This window comes from Euleptes europaea, chromosome 4 (genome assembly GCF_029931775.1).
Source record: "Euleptes europaea isolate rEulEur1 chromosome 4, rEulEur1.hap1, whole genome shotgun sequence".
NCBI classification, from domain to species: Eukaryota; Metazoa; Chordata; class Lepidosauria; order Squamata; family Sphaerodactylidae; genus Euleptes; species Euleptes europaea.
In genome coordinates this window covers 99,425,993-99,442,810 of record NC_079315.1, presented here as the reverse complement: position 1 = coordinate 99,442,810, position 16,818 = coordinate 99,425,993, and the positions used below count along the sequence as shown (strand labels likewise).

At 41.4% G+C, this 16,818-nt stretch overlaps 1 protein-coding gene across 1 annotated transcript in view; it reads left to right on the top strand.

Moving 5' to 3' along the window:
* Positions 1–16,146, top strand: part of ITGA1 (integrin subunit alpha 1) — a 79,707-nt gene extending 63,561 nt beyond the window's left edge. Inside the window, exons 21-30 of the mRNA XM_056848712.1 lie at positions 1,124–1,204; positions 5,183–5,259; positions 6,123–6,212; positions 8,028–8,130; positions 10,662–10,775; positions 12,410–12,514; positions 12,753–12,857; positions 13,822–13,914; positions 15,038–15,154; positions 16,007–16,146. Of these exons, the coding sequence (XP_056704690.1) occupies positions 1,124–1,204; positions 5,183–5,259; positions 6,123–6,212; positions 8,028–8,130; positions 10,662–10,775; positions 12,410–12,514; positions 12,753–12,857; positions 13,822–13,914; positions 15,038–15,154; positions 16,007–16,051 (930 nt within the window). The 3' untranslated portion in view covers positions 16,052–16,146. The remainder of the gene's footprint in view (positions 1–1,123; positions 1,205–5,182; positions 5,260–6,122; positions 6,213–8,027; positions 8,131–10,661; positions 10,776–12,409; positions 12,515–12,752; positions 12,858–13,821; positions 13,915–15,037; positions 15,155–16,006) is intronic.
* Positions 16,147–16,818: the final 672 nt, after the last annotated feature.

The window sequence follows — 16,818 nt, the reverse complement described above, 5'->3', positions numbered from 1 at the left end:
GTTCAGTTCATAACAATACCTGAGGAAGATGCCCAGACGGCGTCGCTATGTTGGCCAAATAGAATCATAAAACAAATAACGGATGTTTTTTGTTCTTGTAGGTTATCCGGGCTATGTGACCGTGGTCTTGGTATTTTCTTTCCTGATGTTTCGCCAGCAGCTGTGGCAGGCATCTTCAGAGGAGTAACACTGAAGGACAATGTCTCTCAGTGTCAAGTGTGTTTGGAAGAGTAATATATATAGTCAAAAGGGGTTTTTGACTATATATATTACTCTTCCAAACACACTTGACACTGAGAGACACTGTCCTTCAGTGTTACTCCTCTGAAGATGCCTGCCACAGCTGCTGGCGAAACATCAGGAAAGAAAATACCAAGACCACGGTCACACAGCCCGGATAACCTACAAGAACCAAGGAACTCTGACCGTGAAAGCCTTCGACAATAAAGGATATTTTGTTCCTCTCTAACGGCACCTGAAAAGCTGCCTCCTTGAACAGGTTATCTCACCCTCTTTAATGACAGGTAATTCTGGCTCAAGAGATCATTTTCTGTGTGGGGCACATGAGTGGGTGGCATTACCCAGAAGCTGAGCCACAGAGTCTGGGCCACGGCAGCCTACATTACCCATAATCCTGCTTATCACATTGCCTCTCTCTGTGGAAGGCTCAAATGCCTCTCTGGTGGTCAGGGAATAGTTTCTTTATGACCTACAGTTCCATGATGCATCAGACACATTTCCATAAATAAAAAGAAACTGTGATCCTGTACTATTGCATTAAAGTAACTGTGATGTAGCAGAGTGAGGACTGGGCTTGGACCTGGTTCAGATCCTAGCTGTGCTGACCACATTAGGCAGATCACTGACCCTCGGCTCTCCTAGTTCACAGGGCGGGCGGGTGCACAAAGTGAGATGATCCCACATATACCAGTGATTGACCCAAGTTTCATCCAGTGAACTTCATGGCCAAACAGGGATTCAAACTGGGTCGCCCCGGTCCAAGTCCTACACTTTTAACTGTTCCACTTGCCTTCGACTATACGTTACAGTAACTAGTGTTTTGTTTCTGTTTCTGCTTTGATTTTTTAAACCAAAAGGTGTGATTTTGTCATTTTCTGTCCAGAGAATTCAAAAAGATAGCTGTGAATTTGGACTTCACATCACCTGCAAAGTGGGTTACCCCTTCCTAACACCTGGAGAGGAGGTAAGATATTGTGCATTTGGCTGATTTGGGTTAATTGTAGTTTCCCCAGGTCAGCGAGTACCTGTTCCTTTTTGTGGTGGTTGGCCCTCCAAGCCAATACATATATGGAGCCTGGGTGATGGTATAACCCCATCGTCCAATTAGAAAACCAGGGTAATTCCTATGTTATCCAGTGCCATTTCCCTCATGCCACTGTTTCTCCCCCTGTTCACGGGCAGGCTTTATGGAGCTAGAATCATCAGTGTTAAAGCATTATTGTTGCTGTTGTTGTTGTTAAGTTTAAACCTGCAGGCAGAATATTATTCGGTTTAAATATACCTTAAACAGTGCCAGTGGCGGTTGACTCTAATCTGGAGAACCAGGTTTGATTCCCCACTCCTCCACATGAAGCCAACTGGGTGACCTTGGGATAGTCACAGCTCTCTTAGAGCTCTCTCAGCCCCACTTACCTCACAGAGTGTCTGTTGTGGGGAAAGGAAGGGAACGTGATTGTAAGCCGGTTTGATCCTTAAGTGGTAGAGAAAGTCGGCATATAAAAACCAACTCTTCTTCTTAAACAATAATACATATTATGATTAAATATTATTACCCAATGGGCATCTGTGACAACCTATCAAGTCTCAGCTGTGTGCACATATACATACTAGTAGAAAAAAAAGTCACATTTTCTCAGCATCACAGTCAGAGTGCTGGGAAATACAATACCCTAGAACCAATGGCTTCCCTGAGGGAAATGCCTATCTCCCACAATAAATAAGCAGGCACTCTACATGTTGCGTGAAACTAAAACTGGGGAAAGATATAGGAGCAGTGAGTAGGGTTGTCAGCTCTGTGTTGGGAAATACCTGGAGATTTCTGGGGTGGAGCCTGAGAAGGGAAGGGTTTGGGGAGGGGAGGGACGTCAATGGGGGATAATGCCATAGAGATCACCTTCCAAAGTGGCCAATTTCTTCAAATGAACTGATCTCTGTTGCCTGCATGGTATAGTGGTTAAGAAAGGTGGTTTGGAGCAGTGGACTCTGATCTGAAGAATCGGGTTTGATTCCCCACTCCTCCACATGAGTGGCGGAGGCTAATCTGGTGAACCGGGTTGGTTTCCCCACTCCTACACATGAAGCCAGCTGGGTGACCTTGGGCTAGTCACACTCTGTCAGCCCCACCTACCTCACAGGGTGTCTGTTGTGGGGAGGGGAAGGGAAGGTGATTGTAAGCCGGTTTGATTCTCCCTTAAGTGGTAGAGAAAGATGGCATATAAAAACCAACTTCTTCTTCTTAGATCAGTTGTAATAGCAGGAGTACTCCAGCCACCACCTGGAGATTAATGAAACAAAAATTACACCTCTATACCTAATAATGCTGTACAAAATCAGTATAGGTTAAGGAAAATATCACTTTTAACAAAATACACAGCAACATAAGTTTCAGTGCAATAGCATATAATGCACAATGTTTCCAATAATGAATTACACCAGAATAATAAAACAACGTGGGAGACCTCAAAACAGCGAACCATGAATGGCAAAGTCCCACAGAACTGGAAACAAGAGGAGTAATCCAAAGTCTTGAACGCAAGGTGCAACAAATTGAAGAGAGCTGCGTGTGTCTAGCTGATCAAGTTTCGTATCAATTTCACAATGGAAATAGAAGCATGTAGCATCACCAATAACATTGTTTTCAGCTACAGTGAAGCGCACAAATGGCTTTGCCGGATATCAGGCTGTTTCATTTCCATTTATTTCATCAGTGTGCACTGAAATAGGTGTACAAATCACAATAAATTTATACAGTCAAATTAAGACCTTGCACATTGTACAAATAACACATATTATTGTCTCCATTTCAAATTGCATACTTATTTTTCCTCTTATACAAGTTGCTTACCTATAATATACTTGCAATAATTTACACTTAATTGTGTGTCCATTCGCTGCAGTGCAGTCAGTAGTCTGATGTGCAGGCATCCTAGAAACCCGGCGGAATTGCCACTGAATAATAGGATCCATCAGGTGTGGCTATTTAAAAGAGGGCTGTATCCTGATGTGACTTAGAGATAGCAAGACAGATCGATTTCTGAATTAAGCCCATTTGATTCCATGGAGTTGAAAAGATGTATTAAATACATTTCTTTCTGAAGCAAAATACGATCAGCATTTATAACATGATAGGGTTGGCATGTAAGATGCCACAGGACAAAAAAAAAGTAAATCCTGTTCTGTATGCTTGGCTTGGCAAAAATGAGCTGTCAAGGGTGCCTCCATAAGCAGTGAGAACCTAAGATCATACTACAGGCAAAAAAAAAAACCCTCACTGTGACTGCTGCTCAGATGTTATTTCTGTCTTCACCCTGATAGTCTGGCAAGACCCCAGGGCTGAGAGACGGACAGCAACCGCTCTTATAACCTCATACCATCAAGTATTGTTCTCAGCCTTTACATTAACAGTTTAGGCCATTGCTCTGTTTATGAAGCGACATTCCACTGTATCTGAGGCTTTTCAGAAGTTGCATTCCCATATCCCCATTGTGTGACCCGGCTCAGCTCTCTTGGCAATATTTTGGCTGACAGCAAACTTTCCCACAACTCGTTCTCCTCGCACTGTATATATATCGGATGAGAACTGTAGCCAGAGACTTTAAGGTTAGCATGCTTAACCAGTTATAGATTCTTTCTGTACTGTTCACGAAATACCTTTCCGTAGCCCCCAGTATCGTTTGCTAATTCAAAACAAATGTCTACAGAGAACTACTTCGAACTGGAAGGAAGGTAATATTTATACATTCAGACAGTTGTTTCAAAATGAAATTAGCCCCCTTAGTGAAAAAAATATCTATAATCTGCTACATTACGGTACCGTATATACTCGAGTATAAGCTGAGTATATACTCCCCAGGAGTGGAGAGTGGAGAGATCCAGGTTCAAATTTTTACTCAGCTGCCAGGTTCATTGGCACTAGTGCCTGCCATACCAAACCGAATTACTCCCTTGTTATTCCACTAAAGTCAGTGGCCTTAGAAGGGAGTAAGTGCTAAGAATGGCACTGTGGGTGACCCTGGGCTAGTCAGTGTTGAAGCTGCCTTATACTGAATCAGATCAGAGTCAGTATAGTCTACTTAGACCGGCAGCGGCTCTCCAGGGTCTCAGGCAGAGGTCTTTCACATCACCCACTTGCTTAGTCCCTTTAACTGGAGATGCCGGGGATTGAACCTGAGACCTTCTGCATTCCAAACAGCTGCTCTACAACTGAGCCACAGCCCCTCCCATGTTCTCAGCCTAACCTACTTCATAGGTATGTCATAAAGGTAAACTTGGAGAAAATCCCCATGTTAGCTCTTGGAGGAAAGGACACTTTCTGTCTATTCAATGGGGAAAGGATATTACTTCTTTAAAATATTTACATGCCATGGCTGCATACGAAAGTATAAATTAAAAAAAACCCACACAATATCACACTACTGATCACATCAGGGCACTGAATAGTGTACGCTCAATAGTAAAGATGAAATCTGGCTCCCTCATCTGGAAAGACTGTAATATTTCTATTAGTTTACAACCCGTGGTTGCCAAAAAGATAATATTTTTACTGAATCAAAGCAAAACTAACAAACAAACCTATATTGATTCTGAGGAACTCTTATTTGCTGCATTTAGGGTTGCAAGCCTCCAGGTGGGACCTGGAGATCTCCCAGAATTACAACTGATCTCCAGATAGCAGAGATCAGTTCCCTTGGAAAAAAATGGCTGCTTGGGTGGACTCTATGGCTTTGTAACCTGCTGAGGTCCCTCCCCAAACACTCCCCTCCCCAGGCTCCACCCTCAGATCTCCAGGTTTTTACCAACCCTGAGTTGGCAACCCTAATTTATGCTAACTCAACCTTTTTGGTTCCTATACTTGGGGGGAGTGACATCATGTTACATCCTATTAGCATTGTTTACAACCTCCCACACATTACTGATGCATTTTAATGGCTTTTCCATTTAGATTTCCTTCAATATAGTATTCCAGTTCAATGTGACTTTTCTTCTGGAAAACACTACTATTCATTTTTCTGTGACAAGGTTAGTCCCAATCGTTATTTGTATGTCTTTTTATTCAGTAACAGATTTCGCAAAAAACCTGAATTAGATGTATGACCAAACGAGATATTTCTTAGTGTGTTTAGCTCCAAATAATCATATGTTGAGCATATAACAGTTCCCATTTAGAAATGTCCAATAGCCACCAATTCCATGAAAGAGAACAAATTAACAGTATTAAAGAAATAGCTTTTTTTTTCATTTGTGGCACAAATGAATCGGATTTTATAGCTTTATCAAATCACAAAATTAGTGTCTACTTTAACATAATTTAAAGTCAGTTGAGCCGAGACCAGAAGTTCAAGTAACGGGTCAATGTATTGATATGCCATATTGGTGTTATGTTTGTATGCTGTACAGCTAGGGTTGCCAACTCTGGATTGGGAAATATCTGGAGATTTGGGGGTGGAGCCTGGGGAGAGTGAGGTTTGGAGAGGGGGAAAACCTCAGCAGGGTATAATGCCATAGAGTCCACCCTCCAAAGCAGCCATTTTCTACGGGGGACTGATTTCTGTCATCTGGAGATCAGCTGTAATTCCCAGAGAGTTCCAGCCCTCCTTCCTGGAAGTTGGCAACCGTAAATACAGCAGTTACTGTAAATTACAGATATCAGAGTCCCTTCTTGGGTAGCATACCTATTTCAAATCTATGCCAATTATTTACTAACCTCATATAGAGTTTAGTCTGAAATACTATTTTTTAATCAGAGATAGCTATTTCATTTCCAATTTCTTTTAAAAAATGGATCATGTTTTTAACCAATACCAGGCATGTCAGCCTAGCAAATCTGAGCCCAGATGTAATGGATGAATGCATACTCTAATCTAAATAATTTTTCTACTTAGTGACAGTGAAGAGCACGATGACACCCTTTTCGACAACAGAGGAAACATCACGATACCAGTAAAATATGAAAGTGGATTGGTGTTTTCAAGGTATTGCTGCTTTCTTGATTGTTTTTCTAGTTTGGAGGATGCACAAGACAGGCTAGAATTTTTTCCCCTTCCCATCTGGTAAAAATAAAACAAAAATGTATCTTAATTTTTAAAAGTGTGATTAACTTCATCAACTGAAGAACTGGGATTTAAATCAATGGTACCCAACTTATTGAAATATGCTTATTTATTTGTTTAGAACATTTTTGTGCCGCCTTTCCCCCCATCAGGGTTCACAAGGTGGTGAACGAAAAAAATTAAAATATTTGAACAATTAAAATACAATTTAAAATGTAAAATCCAGCTAAAAACACATAAACAACACTAGAAAGAGGGCCAATAATTGTTACTGGGGGTATGCTGGAAGGGGAAAAAAGGCCTCATGTGCTGGTCAAAGACATCGATAGAGGGAGATAGGCAAATCTCCCTGGGGTGGGCATTCCAAAGTTTTGGTGCCACAACCAAGGAGGCCTTTTCTTGGGTTGCCACCCATCTAGCCTCAGATGGCAGGGTCAACCAACCTCCGAAGATGACTGGTAGGTAGGTTTGTATGGGAGAAGGTGGTCCTTTATGTTGACTTGAAGCAGGGGTAGGCAAACCCTGGCATGAGCACCCACACCAGAATTCTGCCAAAGCAGCTGATGTGCTGGCAGCGCTGGTGGGCCAGCGGTGCAGGAAAAGTGAACAGGGATGGTTTATGTCCATCTTCATCCCCCAGCTGAATCCAAGGTCAGTGAATCCCTGAGATGATATTCAGGTTTGAACTAGACAAGCATTTTAAACAAAATTTAAAGAGAGTGTGTTATAGCAGGTCGCAGTCACCCCTCCGACAATCTAACGGTTCCGGACTTATCCAGAGGCGAGGTTGGGGACCCGTGCGGGGGAGGAAGCGGCAGCAGCTTGGGTAGGATTGTTTTGGGTGGCAAAGATCCCGGCCGCACCGTTGCTGGTCCTGGGTCTCTCCCCGGGCTCAGCCAATCGCGCTCCAGCAGAGGGCTCGAATGAGCCAATGGGGAGCAGGCTGGGGACAGGCTGAGAAAACTGAGCTGGAGGGGAGTTTTCAATCTGGTCCTCCAGCTCAGCATAAAAAGGGAGTCGGGCTGCAGCCAGCTTCAGTCCGTCTCTGGCTTTGTCCCACCCACCCTTCCCTCTTTGAAAGTTTTTTAATGGTTAAGAAATTTGTCACAACTTGGCGGTGTAGGCATGGGACTGGATTTGTTTATTGGGGCGAGTGGCCTGCGTGCCCCTATCTGCCATTTTGGGAACCCCAATAAGGGGTTTTTGGGTGAGGCTAGGCTCTGGGTGCCCAGCTCGGGGGCAGTGTAGTAGGGCCTCTACCCAAGTGGCGGGGGGAACCACCAAGTGGCTGAAGCCCAGGTGTTTTCCCAGCTCCGCCATCCTTTGCGCCCCTCCCAGCAGGATCGCTGGGAGGGTGAGTTACATCAGTCAGCAAGGTGGGGGCTGATATCCATCCAGTTCCCATGCCATGCCAAGGCACAAAACAGCTGTTTGCCAATAAAAGTTGTGGCCATTCCTCCAAAAGTTAATAAGCTGTGTCTGAGTCTTTATTGTTAAGGATAAACAGCCAAGCATAAAAAGCTTAAGACAATAATTTCACAATGTACGTTGTGGATTTCTAAAGTACATGACTATAATTTTCTTTCATGATTGTGTGAAGTAGTACTGTAGTCATAAAACTTGCTCCCATGCCTAAAATATGGACATTTTACTGACCTATGTTACTGGGGTGTTGTCAGAATTATTGAAATATGAAAACGCTAAAATAGCTTCAAGAAATTCTTATTATTTTTCAAGGGAACCCACTTTCTCTCATGTCATTATTGCTGCAAATGAGACAGTTCCACCTGTTATCAACGCCCCTGACAATATTGGGGATGAAATTAACATCAGCTATTTGGTAAGAAAAAGCACACACAATTTTCTGATTGATGTTCCTGTAATATAACAACATGTGCCAGTTTATACGATGCTAATACTTTATAATTCCAGCTTATGGGATAATGTCAGCTTTTTTTCTTTCCAGGTGCTCAGCTGCTATTCCTGTCATAACAAATATACTGTTGGCGTCTCTACTTATAATACTATTCTGATTATTTGTTTCCTTGTGTGCTTATTGCTGGGGGGTGGGGGGTTTGCCTGAAACCATTAGCTTTGCATACCTTGGCCGGTGGTCTTTGCTATTCTGATTGGAAGAAAAGGATAATATAAACCATCTGGGTTTCAAGGGCTAATAAGAAATCCTATGATATTATGAAAGGGGAGGAGTGAGCAATATAGATATGGCAGGCTGGTTTGTCATAACAAAAATGAACCTCCTTCATAAACTATTATCACCACTCTCAAAAAGAAACGTTTTGCTTTATCCTGCCTTCTTGCATGTGCTGCCTTTCCTTCCCACTCCAATAATGTTCTAGTAATTGGTGTGTTCTTGCTATTTTTCTTTCCTCTCTAAGAAACACGGCATTACTTCATCAGCCACAGATTAGAATGGGCAAAAACGCATGGTCGCTTTATCCTCTTTTAATCCCTGTTTCAGCCAGGATTCAGCCTGGATCGAATGCATGCGTTTCGCCTAATGTGCGTTCGATCCTGGCTTAAACAGGGATTAAAGGAGGATAAAGCGACCATGCGTTTTCGCCCAATGTATCCCTAGATGACAGGATTACCCCAAACAACAAGGCACCATTTCAGCAAACAGGGGAGGAGGTATTCTAGTGGCAGGAAAAAGGATTCACAGGAAGGTTCTAAGGCCTCCTCTTCAATTTATTCAAAATTAGGTTGAAGAAAAGTTGTTGGGTTGGATCGAGTGCAAGGGCCCTGTGAGCAAGGAGTTCTGATCTTCTTGGCTTTCCCCTCTCCCAAGCAGCCATTTCTGATCCCAGTAAAGTTTACACCCAGGTCCACGGCCAGTAATAATAGCCTTGTGGCTCGAGAGTATGGATGCCAACCTCCAGTTACTAGCTGGAGATCTCCTGCTATTACAACTGATCTCCAGCCGATAGAGTTCACCTAGAGAAAATGGCCACTTTGGCAATTGGACTCTATGGCATTGAAGTCCCTCCCCTCCCCAAACACCGCCCTCCTCAGGCTCCGCCCAAAAACCCTCCCACCGGTGGTGACGAGGGACCTCGAAACCCTACTTGGGAGGCTGCTGTGAGGAGGAGACAGCAGGTTAAATCCTTCCTGTTTAATCAGTTTAGGATTTAATTAATTAATTACTGGATGTAGTTCTCCCTTCCCCCATTTCATCCTCACAACAATCCTGTCAGAATGATTAGGGTGGGAGAGAGCGATTGGCACAAGGTCACCCAGCAAGCTTATTGGCAAAATGAGGATTGGAACCCGGGTCTCCCAGATCCTGGTCCAACATGCTAACCACAACCCCACTCTGGCTCTCTTCCTGGGTTGAGAGGAGAGAGGGGCTGAGCTGTGGTAGCTGTCTTGTTCTCCAGCTCTGAAACAGTTTGGACTGGCCTTGCTTGAGTGTATGAAAAGTCAGTATCACAAAAGTACATTTTATTGACTTGTGATACTTCTGTAGTGTTTGTCCAAAAGTAGAGGGTGTGCCACAGCATCTGATTGTTTTGATGCACAACCTGTGCTCTGGACAAGAGGCTCCTTTTAGGACAGAATATGGAGAGACTGAATGGTTTCCAACTGGCAAAGGTGTCAGACAGGGATGTATTTTATCTCCTTGTCTCCCTATTGAGAGCCAGAGTGGTGTAGTGGTTAAGAGTGGTGGTTTGTAGGGGTGAACTCTAATCTGGAGAACTGGTTTGAACCAGGTTGGTTTCCCCACTCCTACACATGAAGCCAGCTAGGTGACCTTGGGCTAGTCACAGCTTTCTTAGAGCTCTCTCACAAGGTGTCTATTGTGGGGAGGGGAAGAGGTGATTCTAAGCCAATTTGAGTCTTCCTTAAGTGGAAGCGAAAGTCAGCATATAAAAACCAATTCTTATTCTTCTATCTCTTCAGTCTATATGCAGAACATATCATAGGGAAAGCTAGATTAGATGAAAGTGGAGTGAAAATTGGGGGGAAGAACATTAACACTGTGAGATATGCAGATGACACCATATTACAGGCAAAAAATTATGAGGGCTTGAAATGACTGCTGGTGAAAGTTAAAGCAGAAAATTCCAAACCAAGATTACAGCTGAACATCAAGAAGCCAAAAATAATGACAACTTTAAGGTTGACAATGAAGAAACTTAAATGGCTCAAGAACTGCTTTGTTCTCCTGTATAATTTATCAATGTATTGTTGTAGGATTTTGGGATGTCAAACGGTGGAATTGTACTGTACTGTAGAACAGGACTGTACTTCCTGTTAATATTGATGTACGCATTAGTACAGAGTGAAAATACTGTTAATAAAAGAAATAAAGTGCGTGAATGAATGAATAAGCTTCATTCTTCTTGTCCACAGATTGTTAAAGGTGAACATTTTCCAGTGCCAGAACTTACACTGCAAATTTTATTCCCTAACTTGACTTCAATGCAAAACCCTATACTGTACCTAACTAGACTATCATTCACAGAGGTAAGTAAGATGTAGAAAATAACATTCCTCAACAACAGTGTCTAGTTTTGATTTTCATAGTATGGATTTCCAGTTTTGAATGACAATATATTCCATATCTCCCGCTTTTGAGGGAAAGAGTGCATTTGCCCATCTCTGGCTGGTGCATGAGCTACGTCCATTCCTGGGTCAGTCAGATCTAGCCACAGTGATTGATGCCTTAGTTACATCTGGACTAGACTATTTCTCCCAAAAGTAGAAATGTTCCACTGAAGTTAAATGGAATTGGACAGAGATGGGGGAGAGATCCTTCAATCCTAAAACCATATTGTAACAGGAGCTTGAAGTTTGAAATCTGAACCTTTCAGCTAAATAAGGGGCAACCCAAATAAACCCCAATTTCTTTCCCAGGTTTTGCTTTCTCAAAGAGAAGAAACAAATGGGGTGGTAGGGGTGGGACCCTGGCTCTGTATGCCCAAGTGAGGCCAAATCCCCCCTCTGCTTCTGTGTGTTTTCTCTGAAGTCAATCCTATTTAATTCAGTGGGGCTTTCTTACAAAGCAATCCTATGCCCACTTGCCTGGGAGAAAACCCAGTTCAGTATATAGACTGTGACTTCAGAGAAGACATGTATAGGATTGTGCATTCTGACAGGGGTGTGGAAGAGATGTATTAATTCTTGGTGCTATTTTTTAAATTAACTTTTAAATAGCCAAAGAATAAATAGATCTGGTAGCTATCAAGAGTCAACAAGATCCGTTTGCTGTGCTTATAATTCAATTCAGTTCAGTTCAGTTTATTACAGCAATTGCCAGCAAAAGTGAACAATGCTGTGCTTATAATTTTTATAGCTCATGAAGCTATAACCTGCAGTCAGATAGCCGAGTTCTTCCAATAGCATAAAGAAACGGAGAATAACTTATTAAGTGCAATAAATATTTCAACAAATTCAACATTAATAGGTGCATTAGGTAAATGTTTGCTTAGATAACTTAATGGTTATAAAATTGGCAAACATGAAGGTAAATGGATGAAAACAATGGCTGTCAATGATAATTCAGTAATGATTTTATGGAACAAAACTACTGTTCTACCAGCATTCTTAATACATGTATAGTTTTTATGTATATGACTATCCTCCAAGCATTGTTTATATTGTGGAACTGTGATTAAAAAATAGTAACTTTTCCTAACAATAGTAGTATTTTGATAGTATACGCTGACTATACTATTCTTTCTATTGAGGTTGCTTTTCAAATTAATATTTTTTCTGTTTCTTTACGTGTATAGTTTCACTTCCTATAAGCAAACATAAGCAAGATAATATTACATTATTGTCGAAGGCTTTTACGGTCAGAGTTCATTGGTTCTTGTAGGTTATCCGGGCTGTGTAACCGTGGTCTTGGTATTTTCTTTCCTGACGTTTTGCCAGTGGCTGTGGCAGGCATCTTCAGTGTTACTCCTCTGAAGATGCCTGCCTGCCGCAGCTGCTGGCGAAACATCAGGAAAGAAAATACCAAGACCACGGTTACACAGCCCGGATAACCTACAAGAACCAATAATATTACATTGTTTGTCAAATCAAGTGAGCCCAAACACTTTACTCAGACTATTGTTTAACTGCTGGTAAGAGTTCTGATTTTTCCCCACTATTAGAATGCAGTCTGCCGAACTAGTCACCCCATAGATCCATTAATGATTGATGCTGGTGAACCTTTCTCAACGTCAAGGAAAAGAGAGCCTCTAAAGGATCCAGTTGTTGTATGTATTTCTAAACTTTGGTTCACGATCTCTGTCTCATCTGTTTTGACATTTAATTACCAGATAATGAATGAAATCACAGGTGGTAAATATGTTTTGAAGGATATTGGTGCCGTCAGAAAGAATGTCATTGGTAGCAATGAGGGAAAGACCACTGTTAGGACCTTTGGAAGGAGGTCATTCTGGGCAGTCATGTTTTACATTTCATTTATCATTTGTGTCATGATCCTTCAAACAGGAATGTGATTCCTATGATTGTACAACCATTGACTGTGCTCTGGCCCCATCTGATGTAACTCAGGTGAACATTTCACTCCGACTCTGGAAACCTACCTTTATAATGGTAAGTGAGCCATCACAATCAAGAGTATGAAAGGACATTATGCCTCTAGTATTATTCTATTGTTATTCTTCCATTGTGTATATATATATGTTTCTCCATTGAGATACATTGCAAAGATCACACTAAAGCATCTGAACTCAGCCACTTTGCCAATGCTTTTCAATGGAGGAGGATGGGGTGACCCCTTCCAGACCCCATAACTCTGGACCCACTGACCCAATCTTTACCAAACTTGGGGGTTCTTGCAAGGAGAGTCCCTTCTAGCTACCCTAAAAGTGTGGGACCTCAACCTGCAAAAATGACCCCCCAGGAGCTGCTGAAAGATGTTCCCAAAAAAGCCGTATTTTTATCCAGCTTTTTCAGGGATGGCAAATTTGGCTTTGCCAACCTCTCGGATTTTGCGGACTCAGTAAACCCAAACCCGAATTTTACCAAATTTGCATTTTTTTTGGTATTTTTTCATTTTAGTTTTTACTGAATCAACAGCCCTAATTCCAACTCATTGGTTTTGGTCCGACCTTTTGGGGCAACAGAAAACAACTCAGCAGCACCATCCTCTATATGACAGCCCTTCAAATACTTGAAGATAGTTATCATATTACCTCTCAGTGGTCTGATCAGATAAAAGGGAATTTTTTTTTTTATTCCTGATTTTTTTCCTGCCTATTTTCCTTCCAAAGCCAATAAAAGCCTGGTGGTTTCGATAAGCAGGTTAATCTTGCTCTCCCTACTGTACTTGGCCCTGATTTGAGTTGTTGCCATGTATGCTTGCAATTAAATTCTGGAAGACACTGAGATGATCTCCTTATGGTGTACCCACTGACCATTTTCATTGCTGGCGTTGCTCGCATGTGTGGTTTTTCTCCCCCTTCCTCTCACAAACGGAAATCTTACTCTGATTTATTTTGATGATTTAAAGCTTTGTTAAACTGAGTTTAAATGGGTTCAACTCTTTGTATCCTAGGCAAGTATTCCCACTGTAGATGTTATTGTAACAGCATTACTGAGGAGTGAAAATTCATCATTGATCTTGAAAAAAGAAGATGAAAAAAGAGAGGTAAGTCTCACTAGTTTCACTCCTATGTACTGAAGTCTTAATCCACAAATCTGTTAAATCAGAGTAAAGGCTTTAGACCATAATACTAAGTGAGACTTACTTCAAGAAGAAAAAGAAGAGTTGGTTTTTATACCCCACTTTTCTCTACCTTTAAAGCTGCTTACAATCACCTTCTCTTCCCCTCCCCACAACAGGCACCTTGTGAGGTAGGTGGGGCTGAGAGAGTTCTGAGAGAACTGTGACCGAGGTAACCCAGCTGGCTTCATGCATAGGAGTGGTTCACCAGATTAGAGTCCACTGCTCATGTGGAGGAGTGGGGAATCATACTCGGTTCTCCAGATTAGAGTCCACCACTCTTAACCACTATGCCACACTGGCTCTCTAAGCATATATATATAAAGTAAGCATATATAATATTGGATTGCTATAAATTTACAGCCCAGTTTTAAAAATACTTTACAAGAACTATGGCTGCCAACCTCCAGGCAGTAGCTGGAGATCTCCTGCTATTACAATTGATCTCCAGCCGATAGAGATCAGTTCCCCTGGAGAAAATGGCCGCTTTGGCAATTGGACTCTATGACATTGAAGCCCCTCCCCTCCCCAAATCCCACCTTCCTCAGACTCCGCCCCAAAAACCTCCCACCAGTTGCAAAGAGGCACCTGGCAACCCAAGTGTGAACAGACTGCACAAGCTGACCATTTTTCATATTCTGCCCCTGGGTATTCTGGAGCTGTTGCTGCTATTAATTCAGTTTCTACCCCAGCATATTGTAAAGTTGCCAAGCTGTGGCTTCCTCGTTATTACACAAAAGTGGAAGTCTACCAGCATTTCTTTATTATTATAGCAATTAATTGTACTCCTACAAATGAAAGAAAAAAATAACATCTCAGACAATGTGACTACAGTGAAACTACAATGTGAATTTTACCCAACTCATTATTTACGTCATAAATACCAGCTAAATACTAAAACTTATTCTTTCACAGCATTAAGTTATTATCAATTATTATACAATACTAGACTCCTAAAAACGAAGCCACCGTAACTACAGATGTGATTAAGCTCTATTCCATTATTCCTTTTTTTTTTTTTTTTTTTTACAATTTTAATCATTTCTAGATCATTATTAAGGTTTTAAGAGAACTTCTTCCTGGCCGGGTCCCGTTATGGGTTATTCTGCTGAGTGTTTTTGCTGGACTTCTGATTCTTACACTACTTATATTTGCATTATGGAAGGTAAGATAATGGCATAGTCTGTTTAGATGTTTTCACCCCAGTGCCGATTAAGTGTCTTGAAGAATCACTGAGAATAAGGATGGGGAAATCATTAAGTTGATATGCTAGCAAGTTAAGATTGAAACATAGTAGGTTGGATACCTTTTTTTTTGCTTGCGCTAAGTGAGGAGTCTTTCTGTGCTGGAAGGACCCACCTTCTGAAGATGTCTATCACAGGAAAATTCCACACTTGACAGAAGAATTCAACCCAGTGCACAAAGTGATGGCCATTGCGGTTGATATCGCTGTGTTGTCATACATTTGACCACAAGTGGGCAGCCTGCTCAAAGCTAAAGGAAGAAACCAGTGCCTTACAATAAGAAAATAGACGCCTTTGTCTGCAGTTTTGTACCAAGTATCAATATCTAAAGAACAGCCCAGTGAAGTAGTGTTGATTCAACTTAATTTCAGTTGCTGTTAGCATAACTGAAGCATGACATCTTTGATCCTTAGCAACAGATACATGGTTCAGAAAGCATTGCATGTTTGTAACAATAGCTTTACAGAGAAATGCCATTTTCTCTTCTTTTCCCCTCCTCTGTGTTCCACAAAACAATTGAACAAAAATGGTAAAGCATTTAAATGGTAAAGCAGTATAAACTGTTTTAACAATATTTCCTTCTGTCCTGTGAGTGAGTTGGGGATTTCTGGCAGAGGTATATCTAAGCACCCTCAACAAGCTACTGTTTTTAGTGACAAAACAAAGATGAGAGTAAAGTATAATTGTAAGTAATGCAAAGGTAAGCCATATAGGCCTATACATTTCAAAGCTGACTCAAAGCATTTTTGTTTCATTATCCCTCCTCTTTGCAGGCTGGATTTTTCAACAGGCCCTTAAGGAAGAAAATGGAGAAATGAGGAGGGAAATGACACCAAAATAAACTGTAGCAATTCTACAGTGATCTGCTCTCAGGTCTGCCTCAGAAATGTGACCGGAAAATGCCAAATCTAGTGTCATCTGGATAGCCACAAAATTTCCTCACATATCAATACAGAATAACCAAGGTGCCTAATGCTAAAAAGAAAAGAAGTGAAAACTAACTGGAGCTTGAGTTGGATAAGAGAAATATATTTTAATTTTATTTCTGGACACAGCCTGCATTAGGATTCCGTGCAGAGGACAGAGGGGCTGTGGACTTTTCCATTTCACAGGTACATGCACAGAGTGATTTATCTTGTGTGTGTGTGGTGGGGGGGTCTGCTGTTCAAAGAAATAAGGTCAAAAATTCCACTGGTTTGAGTGGGAATAGGTCACTTTCCCAAAGCAGCTTTCTGGATCCTGGCTGTCTGTAAAATTATGTCTTTTTTGGGTTTTTTGGACTTTGGTTGCTAACATACAAAGTTAGAAGTACATTATATTGAAAATATGGGATATACTTCCAAATAATGGGTTTAAGACAATCTCTTGACATTTAGAAGAAACAATTCTATAAGCCTGGGTTTTTACTCATCCCCAAGTATGAAATAAATCAATCAGTCAATATTCTTATTTTTGAAACAAGGTATAAATGAAAAAAAAAGGTACTGCAATAAGCTTATTTTCCTTACCTTGCTCTGGTATGCTCACATAGTGTCTTGAGCTATACATCTGGACTAAAAAAAATACTTCACCTCCTTCACCAACA